This window comes from Littorina saxatilis, unplaced genomic scaffold (genome assembly GCF_037325665.1).
Source record: "Littorina saxatilis isolate snail1 unplaced genomic scaffold, US_GU_Lsax_2.0 scaffold_723, whole genome shotgun sequence".
NCBI lineage: Eukaryota > Metazoa > Mollusca > Gastropoda > Littorinimorpha > Littorinidae > Littorina > Littorina saxatilis.
In genome coordinates, this window is record NW_027125880.1 from 28,865 (window position 1) to 43,864 (window position 15,000).

The window sequence follows — 15,000 nt, forward strand, 5'->3', positions numbered from 1 at the left end:
CATTGTGTTCCATGACGCAGTCACCAGCATAGCGTTCACCTCTTCTTCGCCACACTCTGACACGCCCATCAACATGACTAATGCAGTAACGGCTCTCATCGGTGAACAGAATGTTTCGCCATTGTCTCCAGTTCCAGTTGATGTGATCCTTGGCCCACTGCTGGCGCGCCATGCGATGTCTTTGAGTGAGGACAGGTCCTCTAGCTGGACGGCAGTTTTGGAGGTCTCGCTCAGCAAGTCTTCGGCGTACTGTCTGGCCACTGATGGGTCTCTGGTGGTTACCGACGGTGTTCCTGGCTGTTTCATTGGCTGTATGGAATCGGTTTCTCAAATGATGACGCAGGATCTGGCGATCTTGTCTCTGTGTGGTAACGCGAGGTCTTCCACTTCGTTGTGTATCAGCAGTGCTTCCAGTGTTGACAAAACGTTGCTGAAGGCGATACACTGTTGACAGATGCACATTGAAAGCGACTGCTCCCGCTTCTGGGTCATCACCAGCCGATAATCGACCCACTGCCCTCTCGCGTTGTTCTGGTGTCAATCTTGACTCTGTCAAAAAAGTAAGACTGGCAGTAAGCGTGCCATGGTCTCTTTTTATTCCTAATGCATCAGTGAACACATGTCACACATGAGGTTTCCCCTACTCCGCTTGCACGTGCTGTAAGCGCGCATCATGTGTTTCACGTGGAAACTGCTTGTCCCGACTGCTTGTCCCGTGCGTTGAGACCCGTCGCGATATAACCTTGAACGGTTGAAAACGACGTTAAACACCAAATAAAGAAAGAAAGTGCGTTGAGACAGCAGCAATGGGAAAATATTCCCACAACAGCTTTGTTACACATGACTGCATAGGGCATCTATATCCCGAAAATGGTCACTCTCAGATTAACTGCGTTTTTTAAAATCAAAATATCGAAAAATAATTCGCGTTTCTTTTGTTGCTCGGTATATATGGTTTCATCACTGTCAACTGGTTACAGAAAAAATCGTCTGCTCCAGTGAGCGCCGAAACCAAACGGTTGATTATCACGTGACACTTTTGCCATATTTAGAGTTGTTTGCACAGTAAATACAGCCGCGAAAAATAGCTCGCTTGAAACTGTCTCACATATCAATTCCTTTGTTATTGAAAAATTCAAAACACCATGAAAAATCATTATCGACGATCGAGAATCTGCTTATATCAATAATACATTACAAAAAGCTCTAAATATGTAAAAATAAAAAAAATCGGTTTCCTTGCCAGACAAGGAAACTCAAGGCATCCTGTCAGGGAGAATGAGCCGAACTCATTTAGACCTGAGGTCAGGATGCTGTCCGCCTTGCAGAGGAGTGACCAATGGTCAAAATACCAAAGAGACCAAAGTGATTTTTGTTCAACGCAGACACATAACTATGTCCCTCGAACTGACAGTGTATATTTATGATCATTGTAGATATGACAACAAGATACAAACAAAATCGATTACGGTTCACTTTAACAATTCTGCGCAGCGGAAAATCACGACCAATCAAGTGTATAGCTAATTCCCATCTCCAATCAGTGTATGTGAAGTGAAATAACAACGATTGCTTGAAGTTAAGTAGCATTCAGAGAAATTCAAGGTTTCAAGTTTTGTCTAAAATTAATAATGAGGTTGAAATATGATACCGAACTTGACATATTCCTGAGAAATTGAAAGTTTCCATAACTAGCAAAGCACTTAAAACGTCCTTAACTAAAGTCAACAACCCAACAGACTGAGAGAGACATACACAGGCAGAGAGAGACATACACAAGAGAGAGAGAGAGAGAGAGAGAGAGAGAGAGAGAGACAGACAGACAGACAGACAGACAGACAGAGACAGAGAGACAGACAGACAGACAGACAGACAGACAGACATACGCACACACACACACACACACACACACACACACACACACACACACATACACACACACACACACACACACACACACACACACACACACACACACACACACATACAGAGAAGTGTTGATAAAAACAGCTGGGTTTGAAACCTGCTTGTTATATTTACACACACACACACACACCACAATCGAGGTTCATCGTTTAGTCTTTGTACCAGGTTGAACTAAGCACGGCTTCGTCGTGAGAAAACCGAGATACCCCCCCCCCCCCTCCCCCCCCCCCCCCTTGATGATTCAACTTTAAAATTAATTACACAGGCGACAGGCTGGATACTATTTGAACAGTCTAGCTGGCTTTTGAAGAGGTCATTCTGATTGCTCTAATGGCTGGGTGCCAATTTTGTTCGAATAGTGTTTGCATTAGTTTCGTGCATGAAGTGTTTTAGTCTCTATGACGTGTGTGTGTGTGTGCGTGTGTGTGTGCGGGTTGGGGGTGGCTCGAATGTGTGTGTGTGTGTGTGTGTGTGTGTGTGTGTGTGTGTGTGTGTGTGTGTGTGTGTGTGTGTGTGTGTGTGTGTGTGTGTGTAAATATAACTAGCAGGTTTCAAACCTAGCTGTGTTTATCAAAACTTCTTTCATTGCTTTTAACTTCGGCGCACGGTGATACTTTCGAACGCAGACACGCTTTAAACGTGACTGACTAAGAAAGTATTCAATTGCCTCTTTCTTTCTATAGGGCTTTAGAAATGATTTTTCTACTAACGTTTCGGTTAACAAGAGTATTTTTCATCCCTAATAAATATGGAACTGAGCCATGCATACCTTTTAACGAGGGGAAAATGAAGAGGTTTTTATAACTCTTACCAATTTAACACGGGGCTCATTGTTTGCGATTGAGGGTTAGTCTGAAAGATTACTTAGATTACTTACACAGAATTGAAACAAACAGACTTTCAAATTGAAAACAGATACGTTTCTTCTCCTTTTTGCTTTTTGATCGTGTGCTGAAAATCCCATGTGCACTCGTATGCGTGTGTTTATCGTGGTTTTTTTATGGCACAAGTGGATTTTTACATGTCTCCCCCCCCCCCTATTTGCTTAACTGCGTGAGTATGTACGTAATTATAAACAGCAATCGAAAAAACAATTACTTAAATACATGAATTAATGAGTCACCCATCACAATGGCAGTACACACTCAGCAAATCGGTATATATAAAAGATCATCAGACAGATGACACACGAACAAGTCAATTCGTAGAGAACTACCAGTTCACGTCGTGCCCGTGCATGCCTAGAGAACTTAAGCCGTCGACCGTAAACCGTAAACTTTAACTTAGCCTTCAGGGTCCGGTAATATGTAGCTAGTCATCGGTCGGCTGACCGTGAAACTGACGGTGGGTCGACGTTGAACCGCAAAAGTCAGTAATATGAGCGCGAACAACTGCCGGTCCAACTGAAAACAGTCGCCCGACTGCGGTTGGGCTTACAGGCACCTTTTTCGGTCGATCGACCGCAGTGTCTCTACTTGTTTTAACTTTCTGAGCGTGTTTTTAATCCAAACATATCATATCTATATGTTTTTAGAATCAGGAACCGACAAGGAATAAGATGAAAGTGTTTTTAAATTGATTCCGATAATTTAATTTTGATAATAATTTTTTTATATTTAATTTTCAGAGCTTGTTTTTAATTCAAATATAACATATTTATATGTTTTTGGAATCAGCAAATGATGGAGAATAAGATGAACGTAAATTTGGATCGTTTTCTAAAAACAATATTTTTTTTACATTTTTCAGATTTTTAATGATCAAATTTTCTCACCCTGTCCTTTACCACCCAAAAAAAAAAAAAATAAAAAATTTGAGTTTGGAAAAAAAAAGTTTAGGGTCGGCGCCGAAATTTAGATACCGGTACCGCCAAAACAGGACCGATGTTTACATCGGAAGTTGTAATGTTCTAAAAATACCACTGAGCGGCTGACTGTCTAGTCAGCCGACTGTCAGTGCTACCGCGCTGCACATATTACCCGTCAAAACACGGCCGGTCAGCAGACTGCAGTCAACTGACTTGACAGTCAGTCGACTGTGGTTGCTCGACCGTCCAAAATACGCTGTTCATATTACCGGCCCCAGACATTTATGGCATTGTGCAATATAACGCTAGTGGAAAGGTCAGCCCCGCAAGGAACTTGAGAGGAGTAACGATAGTGTGATAAATGCAAGGAGAGATAATTATGTCACGTATTTGTGAAAAGAACTTGAATTGGGAGCCGACTGGTGTGCGTACTGAATACATCCTCTCGATTTATTCTGTACGTGATCTTTGGCATCTTTACCACCGTGTTACGTGTTGTTCTCTGTGTGTGTTCTTGAGCTTCTCATGGTCGCCTTTTAACGAGAATGTTGTTGTGTAGCAACGTCTTTATGTTGTTGTTTATTTTAACCCTGCAACATAGGCAGCATGACGCCTTCTTCGAGGGTATGTGTGCAAGGTATATGTGTGTATGACGCGCCGTTTGATGCTAACTGTACTTCAGTAGGGTTTCTCCCCCAAAACTCTACTTCAGTACAGTTAGCATCAAACGGCGCGTCATATCTGTGTGCTTCCATGTTCTTGTGTTTTCTCTGATTACGCGAGATCGTTAACGTGCGCATTCTTCTTCTTTGTGCTTGCATTTCCATACGACAAAGTGGTTGTCAACGCCAAATGAGCTGGGGAGAACCCCCTCCCCCTTTCCCCCTCCCCCCTCTGATTGTACATAATGTGGAACATTGCACATTGATTTTTGTCTTGCTTTCATGTCCCTGCTGCAAAAGCTAAACTTTTCTCACGATAACACAAGCTGCAGGGGGTTGATATCAGGAAAACGAAACTTGGTGTTATTAGTCATTTGGGTGTGTGGATGATTTGTGCCTTAAAAACATGCACCCAACGTACTTCATTGTGCTATTCAGTGGAACAATAACTTTCGTTCCAAAAGGAAGACTTGTCGGCGGAGGATTTGGTTTTTTTAACATGTGTGTGCGTGTGTGTGCGTGTGTGTGTGTGTGTGTGTGTGTGTGTGTGTGTGTGTGTGTGTGTGTGTTTGTGTGTGTGTGTGTGTATGTGTGTGTGTGTGTTTGTGTGTGTGTGTGTGTGTGTGTGTGTGTGTGTGTGTGTGTGTGTGTGTGTTGACCGTGTCGAAATGAAAGTTAGTATTTCTTTGAAGTGCCAAATCGTGAGAAAAATCCTTTAACACTCTTAACGTTATGTGTCAGAAATGACAGATTGAATGAGTGCAGTTCTCAATGAAATCAAAGTTTATGATTTAATGATTGGTGAAAGAAAAACAGATACAATATTTATTTGTCAAAAAAAAAGAAGTAAGTTGATGGAAATTTAAATTTACAAAACATACACATATGAAAGCATGAAATGTTTGATATTCATTCTAGTATTTGTATTTGTGTTTCAGCGAAAACGTCCACTCTTTGTCAGGACACTGTTCAAGTGGATACCAACTGAAAGTTGGATATTGGTGGAAAAGCAGAGTGCGAAATAAAACCTGTCAAGAGTGACAAAGCAGCCATAGTGATAACCGGTCTCCATAGTGACAAATGACTGTGAGTGATACAGTCTCCGCGGTGTAAAGCAGTACGATTGATACTCATGCAGTCTCCACAGCAACTGCAGTGTGAGTGATACATAGTTTCCACAGTGACAAAGCAGTTTGAGTGATACCCAGTCTCCATAGTGACAGAGCAGTTTGAGTGATACCCAGTCTCCATAGTGACAAAGCAGTTTGAGTGATACCCAGTCTCCACAGTGACAAAGCAGTGTGAGTGATACCCAGTCTCCATAGTGACAGAGCAGTGTGAGTGATATCCAGTCTCCATAGTGACAAAGCAGTGTGAGTGATACACAGTCTCCATAGTGACAAAGCAGTTTGAGTGATACACAGTCTCCATAGTGACAAAGCAGTTTGAGTGATACACAGTCTCCATAGTGACAAAGCAGTTTGAGTGATACACAGTCTCCATAGTGACAAAGCAGTGTGAGTGATACCCAGTCTCCATAGTGACAAAGCAGTTTGAGTGATACCCAGTCTCCATAGTGACAAAGCAGTGTAAGTGATACCCAGTCTCCATAGTGACAAAGCAGTTTGAGTGATACACAGTCTCCATAGTGACAAAGCAGTGTGAGTGATACCCAGTCTCCATAGTGACAGAGCAGTGTGAGTGATACCCAGTCTCCATAGTGACAGAGCAGTGTGAGTGATACCCAGTCTCCATAGTGACAAAGCAGTTTGAGTGATACACAGTCTCCATAGTGACAGAGCAGTTTGAGTGATACCCAGTCTCCATAGTGACAGAGCAGTGTGAGTGATACCCAGTCTCCATAGTGACAGAGCAGTGTGAGTGATACACAGTCTCCATAGTGACAAAGCAGTTTGAGTGATACACAGTCTCCATAGTGACAGAGCAGTTTGAGTGATACCCAGTCTCCATAGTGACAGAGCAGTGTGAGTGATACCCAGTCTCCATAGTGACAAAGCAGTTTGAGTGATACCCAGTCTCCATAGTGACAGAGCAGTTTGAGTGATATCCAGTCTCCATAGTGACAGAGCAGTGTGAGTGATACACAGTCTCCATAGTGACAGAGCAGTGTGAGTGATACCCAGTCTCCATAGTGACAAAGCAGTTTGAGTGATACCCAGTCTCCATAGTGACAGAGCAGTTTGAGTGATATCCAGTCTCCACAGTGACAAAGCAGTTTGAGTGATACCCAGTCTCCATAGTGACAAAGCAGTTTGGGTGATACCCAGTCTCCATAATGTCAAAGCAGTGCGAGTGATACTCATGCAGTCTCCACAGAAACTGCAGTGTGAGTGATACAGTCTCCATAGCGACAAAGCAGTGTGAGTGATACAGTCTCCATAGTGACAAAGCAGTGTGAGTGCATGATACCCTATAGTGATAAGGCAGTGCGAGGTACCCAATCTCTGTAGTTGCAAAACAATGTAAGTGGTATCCTGTCTCCATAGTGACAACGCAGTGTGAGTGATACCTCGTCTCCATGGTGACAAAACAGTGTAAAATCAAACTATTACCAAAAGCTGTACGTTTAGATCCACCTTTTCTGTGCACTGGCATCGAGAGCAGCTTGACTAAAAATCGACTTTTAAAAAACGAATACTAAGAAGGTTCTACTAGCAAAACTAGCCTTAGAAGAATTACACGAACGCTAATTGTCTTACTGAAGAGATACTCGAATACTGAACCAAACTGCACTCCGAAGAAACATATATTCATCTAGTGTCCTCAAGATGGCGCGCTTACCGTTATGCCTGCTTCTGTCATTCTTGATGCTGACACCAGCGAATAGTTTGTGTCGCTTTGACGTCCCAGACAACACAACAGATATGCATCCTTTCAGCAAGCTTGCCCATGTCCAAAACGTAGTTCCCCCGAGGCCGTCCGAGATTCGCCATGTTTGTTATAACGAATCGCGTGCAGTCTGCTGGTGTACTGAAACTGAACTGGACTGCTCCAGAAACGATGGTAAATTGACCTTCGTTCCCAAGGTCAACGGCACTTTTCACTTTCTTAACTTCACTTTCAACTATCTGTTGGAAATTGGAGAAGACTTCTTCGAGAACGTGACCGAAGTTCGCAGGCTTGACATCGGGGACAATAAACGACTGGGGTACATCCATCCTCAAGCGTTGAAACCTTTACGGAATCTCAGTGAATTGTATTTGGATTATGATTACGCCTTGACCAAAAACTACACCCTCTTGGAACCAGTGTTTTCAATGTCTTCGTTGACCAGACTGGACATTAGAGTCTGTGACCTCCCGCCATTGCCAGATAACCTGTTCTACAGGTATCCAATGCCATTTCTCCAAACCTTCTACCTTCATTTCAATCAGCATCTTCAACATCTAAACATGTCGGCTCTACAGCCTTTGACTAGACTTACCACTCTGGGTGTTGCATCCAGCCGTTTGATCTCGGTACACCCCGGGTATGCTCCTTCGCTGGAAAAGCTGAACCTGAACTATAACAACCTGAATAACTTTCTCCACACGTGTGGAAAAAAGGCTCCTGGACGAAAGGGCCGCTCGTATTACCCTAACCTCCAGCAGCTAATGCTGAAGGAGAACAAGATCAAAGCAATCAGCAAGACCGTTTGCTTGCCGAGTTTGACATATTTGGACCTGGGTCAGAACAAGATCAAAATCGTCGCCACTGGGATGTTCAAGGCTCAACACTTCCCGAACTTGCAAGAACTGTACTTAGAAAATATGGAGTTGATGAAAATTGAAGCTGGTGCCTTCGACAACCCACGGATTCGCACTGTGTCTCTGATGTACAACCATTTCTATTTCAGCACGCACAACGTGTCTACAGAGAGTTTTAAAAACTGTACAGGGATAGAGAACCTACTGTTAGGACAAAACTACATCAGCAATGAGAACTTCATCCTTATCTTCGGCCATTTGAGAAATGTTAGCTACATCCATCTGGGTAACAACGCCATCAAAGAAATCTCACAGGAAACGTTTTCGGGATTCCCAAATCTAACAACACTCTGCCTTTATCAGAACGGGTTGACGAAACTACCGGACGGAGCATTCGATTCCTTGAGGAAACTTACCACTCTGGAAATCAACGATAACCAGATTCAAACCGTCCAATCAAACGCGTTTTCCCCTGAAACCAGATCCCGTTTCAAACACGTGGACCTAAGCCAGAACCCGTTTCGATGTGACTGTGACATCCAATGGCTTCAGTCCTGGATGCGTTCCTCTCCTCACGAGTTTAACAACTCCAGAGGAAAGTACGAATGTCGTAATATTGAGAAGAAAAAGTATCCGTCTTCGTCTGAACAAGAGAACATCACACCTTTACAAGCAATCTCCTCCTCCTCCTCCTTTTCATCCTCCCCCTCTTCCTCCTCCTCCTCCTCCTCCTCCTCCTCCCCCTCCTCCTCCTCCTCCAGCCCATCGAATCAAACGCAGAACTCAATCCTCTCATTTCCCTTGATGTTGTCTTCGCCAGCTTCAAATTCACAACGCAGAAGTTCCCTTCAATCCTCCTCCTCTTCGTTGAACTGGAAGAAGGCCTCCGGAGCTGTGGCTTCGTCTGATTCTTCAGGTCCTGAGATCTGGGGTGCACGTTCTGAGTGGTATCGTGAACCACAGTTTGTTGAACTTGTGGATTTCAGCATTCCTCAGCAGAGCTGTATGCTAGACCATGAAACCAGTGTATTCATCGTCATTGTTGTCAGGTATATTTTTTCTCTCTATTTTTTCTGTCATCCTTTCTTCCTTTTGTTTTCCTGTTTTTCTTTCTATCTATTTTTGTCTGTGCCTTTCCGTCCTTCAGACATTCTTTCTGTTCTCTACCTGACATTTCCTTCTGTTTGTTTTCTTTCTTTCAGTCTTGTTCTCATTATTTTCTTCTTCTTTCTGTTTTACTTTCTTTCTGTCACTTTTGATCTCTTTCTTTCTATCTTTCTGTTTGTTTTTGTTTTCTCCTCTTGTAACTTGTTACTCCACTAACATGAGATTGCTCTTTATGTGCAGTTTCCTAAAGTATCTCTTTGTCATCCTGTTTAACCATTCTTTCTTTTCTTCTGTCATTCTTACTTTTTCTAGACTTTGCTACTTGCTTTCTGATGCCAGCAGTAGGTATGTGATTCACATTCGCACACCCTTATTTAACGTTTGGTTTAACCCTATTTCTCCACTCACATTGTACCTGCTTTGACAGGGGCGGATTAAGGGGGGTGTGTGTGTGTGTGGGGGGGGGTGTTACAGGGGTTCCGGACCCCCCCCCTCCCACCCCCCGGCTGTCCCCCCAAAAAGAAGATTCTGTCTGCGAAAAAAACCAAAGAACATTTTCTGCCTGTGAATTTTTTTTCTGTCTGTAAAGCCGGGGGAAGAGTCAATTGTTTAATTGTCACAGTTATAGCACGAACCCTCCTTCGCCCCTCCCCCGCCCAAACGCATGCGTCGAAGCATATGGAAACTCAAAACTTCTTCAAAAAACTAGGCCCAACGCGTTTTAGTTGATCATGTTTTAAATCGAGGATAAGCCACACATTGTTTATAAAATAGCCAACATTCTTCAGCTTCAGGGGGGCGTCGCCCTTCCAGACCCCCCAACGGGCCGTTTCCCCCTGGATCCCCCTCCTCCTCCTCCCCTGGCTTAACTGCTCTGCCCCTGACTGGTCATCATGTGGTTTTATTTCCAGCATACGCGTCTAATTCTCCTCTCACATTTTACCTGCAATGATTATCATACGGTTTTATTCCCACTATGCTCATGACAACAATAGGTCTAGGCAGTGTCCACGGTCTATCGCTATCGTTGGCACATTCGTCAAAAACAGCTCGTCATGACTGATTTTTAGTTTAATTCTCCTCTCACAGTTTACCTGCACTGATCATCATACGGTTTTTATTTCCAGCATACTCATGGCAACAATAGGTCTTGTGTCCACGGTCTATCGCTATCGTTGGCACATTCGTCTAATAGTGCACGAGCAGTTCCGAGGGCGTGGTGAGGGCTTTAGACGACGTCAGCTCGTCGAGAACTTCAACTTTGACGTCTACGTGGCTTTTGCTGACGAGGACTGGACGTGGGTCAAGTACATTCTCATGCCTCAGCTGGAAGACAGACTGGGTCTGAGGCTGTACATTCGCACAAGAGACGCCAGTCCTGGTAGGTCTTGATCTGAGGTTTTATTATGTTCGGTTAAGATTTTTTTTTTTTTTTTTTTTTGGAATTTGCCAAGCACATTATTGTGGGGCTTTAGAATAAGGTATGTGCAGAGGTGCCTCATCTGAACAGACAACTAAAGCTTGATGTTTTCGTCACACTTTGTTTTTTAGATCTGCATGGGATATAGAGGTTACAACACTCGTGATTTTTTATATGGCTTGTATTTCAGTCAAGACCCAGCGGGAATATCAAAGGGGCTCACTCGCCAGAGGCTCGTGAGTCCCTTGATATTCATCCGCTGGGTCTTGACTCTCTCTCTCTCTCTCTCTCTCTCTCTCTCTCTCTCTCTCTCTCTCTCTCTCTCTCTCTCTCTCTATATATATATATATATATATATATATATATATATATATATATGTATGTATACACACACACACACACACACACACACACACACACACACACACACACACACACACACACACACAGCTAACAATAGCATAATTATTGACAGATGCTCCTGTCAAGCTCTCTTTCCATTTTCCTTCTCATTTAATACACTCACCTTCACATCTTTTCTGTTATTGGTTTAAGCGTGTTTATTCAAATTCACATACACACGTTTCAAACAATAACAACATTGAGAACGTTAACAAGCAGATTGCTTTTCTGTTATTATTTTGCAGGAAGATACATCGCAGACAACATTGTGGAAAATATTCTCACCAGTCGAAAAATCCTGATGGTTTTCTCGCGAAGTTTTGCACGCAGAAAGTGGTGTCAGTTCGAACTCTCCTTTGGGCTTCATCACGTCATCAAGACTGATGACGAACTTGTAGTATTACGCCTTCACGAAATACAAACCAATGAGCTTACAACACCCATGATGGCCGTCTGCCAAATCTGCCAAATCCTCCACTACATTCATTGGTCGAACGAGAGCGAGGCTAGAGCCTCATTTTGGGGACGTCTGAACGTTTCGCTCAGCGAAATAATTCCAGCGTATAGGTGAAATGACCTGCTGTTGTTGTTTCTTCAGCATGGTAAAGACAACTATGAAACGTGTTTGCCGAACACTCCTTATTTTCATCGAAAATGAATCTTTAAAGTGCATTTATTTTGCGATTGAGCTGTACAGCCGTTGATCATAACAATCAACCAGGAAAAGTGTGATTGACTAGATTATCGCCTAGACATCAGTCTCTGACATGGCGCCAGTGATTGACTAGATTATCGCCTAGACATCAGTCTCTGACATGGCGCCAGTGATTGACTAGATTATCGCCTAGACATCAGTCTCTGACATGGCGCCAGTGATTGACTAGATTATCGCCTAGACATCAGTCTCTGACATGGCGCCAGTGATTGACTAGATTATCGCCTAGACATCAGTCTCTGACATGGCGCCAGTGATTGGCTAGATTATCGCCTAGACATTAGTCTCTGACATGGCGCCAGTGATTGACTAGATTATCGCCTAGACATCAGTCTCTGACATGGCGCCAGTGATTGACTAGATTATCGTCTAGACATCAGTCTCTGACATGGCGCCAGTGATTGACTAGATTATCGCCTAGACATCAGTCTCTGACATGGCGCCACCCGGCCTCCCTCGTAGTGTGTCCTTCAGGGCATGTTTTGAAATTAAGTAGACGCGCAATGCCAAGGCACTGCATACTCCCAGCGAAGGACAAATCGCCCCCCCCCCCCCCCTCTATCTCTCTCTCTCTCTCTCTCTCTCTCTCTCTCTCTCTCTCTCTCTCTCTCTCTCTCTCTCTCTCTCTCTCTCTCCGCCACCCAGTCTCCCTCCATCTCTCCGCCTATCTCTCTCTCTCTCTCTCTCTCTCTCTCTCTCTCTCTCTCTCTCTCTCTCTCTCTCTCTCTCTCTCACTCTCTCACTCTCTCTCACACACACACACGTAATAACACCCCTTTCAGAAATGCAACAGAGAGAGAGAGAAAGACAGTAAAAGAGAGAGATATAGCACTTTAGACACAGACATGCAAAGAGAAAGAAATAGTGACAAAGTGATAGAGACCACGCGTACACACACACACACACACACACACACACACACACACACACACACACACACATGTATGCAAACACACACAAGCCACGCGCGCGAGAAAAAGTCGCAAGAGAGAGGATGACGTCACGCTGCATTGAGGTCAAAACATCGACGTAGTGAGCATAAATTATTGCTGTAGTCTCGGAAATTGTACCCCAGCAAAGCGGCTCTGTGTGGCGATGGATCAAAATTCGAAGAAATGGTCGGCACCCACCGTATTTTTGTTAGTAAAAACTATGTTCCCAATTGTTGGTGAACTTCCATCTCCAACTGTAGCCTCAGTTAGGTCACTAAGAATCCTTCTTTATCATGTATTATCGGCATGAACATTTCTCAAGTAAAGCAGAACAAGCAAATGAACTACATAGGGGAAGGGCTCCTAATATGGACCACGTTGTGTTTCATGCTAATAACTAGCTTGTTTTCTTGCGAAGAAGTTTCATTTTGTGTTTGGTAGTCCTTCTCTCTTAGGTTAACCGTTAGGCCTAATTAGAGTGAACTAGCTTTGATAGATATTCAGCAAAAATTAAATACAGAAAAAAAACCAAATGGTCCATATTAGGAGCCTGGGCGCCTAATATGGACCACTGAAGCGGCCTTCTCGAATCACTGTAAAAAGCCCCCTATACTTCAAAATAACATGATACAACTTAGTGTGCAAGTCAGACTAATCAAACTATGCTTTAGATTTATCTGTTTCGGGTTGATGAGAGCATTATTTTAAGCACACCAGGAAACTAAAGAAGCTTATCAAAAACAGAGTGAAAATAAGTGAAATTATCAACTTCCACGAACAGAAGCCTATTTGTGATATTTTTTTTAAATCTCGAAGGCTAGTTATAGGTTATTTCCAGCAAACTTCTGAATAAACTAATAAAAATAGCATTTAGTTTTAATTTTCTTCGATTTGTTGAATGTGGTCCATATTAGGGGACTCTCACATACTTTGAGATTTTGCTATTATATTTTGTTTGCAGTAGAAACTCGGGATCAACATTGCTAAAATGTAACAAATACGGTTTTAGCTGTCATATTTAGCAATTTTTGTGTGATAAAAGCTTTGGATGTGGACAGAAACGAGTCCGTTTTAGACGGCAAATTTAGAGTGAACCCTGCCAAAAGTGAAAAGAATAGAAAAGGCCTTACGGTTTTGAGGTTTGCATGGGTGCAACTCTGCCGGCTACACGCCGGCAGCCGGTTTTTGGTTTCATCGGCTGCCGATGTTTTTGTTCCAGGAGAGTTTCTTTTTTGGCATTTTAAATACTAAAAAAGCTGGACCCCAATTTTTGCCGGTTTTTGGAATTGTCCAGGTTGCACCCATGGGTTTGTGTTTCTGCAACTGTTTTGACATGTGAAAGTTATCCAGAGAGGGTGAATACAGCCAATTAAATTGTTTTGAGCGCTCTAGCGCCGTTAGTTTGTCAGAACAGGAGGTGGTCCATAATAGGAGCCGGTCCATATTAGGAGCCCTTCCTCTACTTGGCGTCAAATGTTAGTTTACGTCTTTCCTTTCCTGTTTGACGTTGACAACATTATTTTTAAACTGTAAATATTCATGAAATGGGCAGGTTAGTTAGTGATTGAACCCAGGTAACGGGCGCAGTGGCGTGGTGGTATTAAGACGTCGGCCTCCTAATCGGGAGGTCGTGAGTTCGAATCCCGGTCGCTGCCGCCTGGTGGGTTAAGAGTGGAGATTTTTCCGATCTCCCAGGTCAACTTATGTGCAGACCTGCTAGTGACTAACCCACTTCGTGTGTACACGCAAGCACAAGACCAAGTGCGCACGGAAAAGATCCTGTAATCCATGTCAGAGTTCGGTGGGTTATGGAAACACGAAAATACCCAGCATGCCTACTCAACGAAAGCGGAGCGAGCTGACTATGCTCTCAGAGTATAGAGTGGGGAACCCAAATGGGCAAACGAGCTCACACGTAACCAGACAATTCTGGAACGCTGAAGAAGAAGAAGAAGAAGAAGAAGAACCCAGGTAACGAACATTCTCTGACTGACAGACATTCTCAGACTGCAGCAGTGTGATCTTGTCAAACAGCAGAACAATATTGTGTATAACGAAAAGATTGTTACTTGCTGTTTAGTCTACTCACAACATGTTAGCTTTGAAATTCCCGAAATGACTACATCAAAATTCCCGTTTCGTCTACTTCCGATATGAGCTCTCATGAAACGACGACTATTCAAATGTGTGTGTGTGTGTGTGTGTGTGTGTGTGTGTGTGTGTGTGTGTGTGTACAGTGTGTGTGTACAGTGTGTGTGTGTGTGTGTACAGTGTGTGTGTACAGTGTGTGTGTGTGTACAGTGTGTACAGTGTGTGTGTACA

At 43.4% G+C, this 15,000-nt stretch overlaps 1 protein-coding gene across 1 annotated transcript in view; it reads left to right on the forward strand.

The window, feature by feature from the left end:
* LOC138954339 (toll-like receptor 2 type-2) overlaps positions 1 to 15,000 on the forward strand; it is a 16,898-nt gene that overhangs the window by 1,840 nt on the left and 58 nt on the right. The window contains exons 2-4 of the mRNA XM_070326207.1: positions 5,334 to 9,151; positions 10,337 to 10,590; positions 11,277 to 15,000. The exon at positions 11,277 to 15,000 is cut by the window's right edge and continues 58 nt beyond it. Coding sequence (XP_070182308.1) covers positions 7,185 to 9,151; positions 10,337 to 10,590; positions 11,277 to 11,602 — 2,547 coding nt within the window. The 5' untranslated portion in view covers positions 5,334 to 7,184 and the 3' untranslated portion in view covers positions 11,603 to 15,000. The remainder of the gene's footprint in view (positions 1 to 5,333; positions 9,152 to 10,336; positions 10,591 to 11,276) is intronic.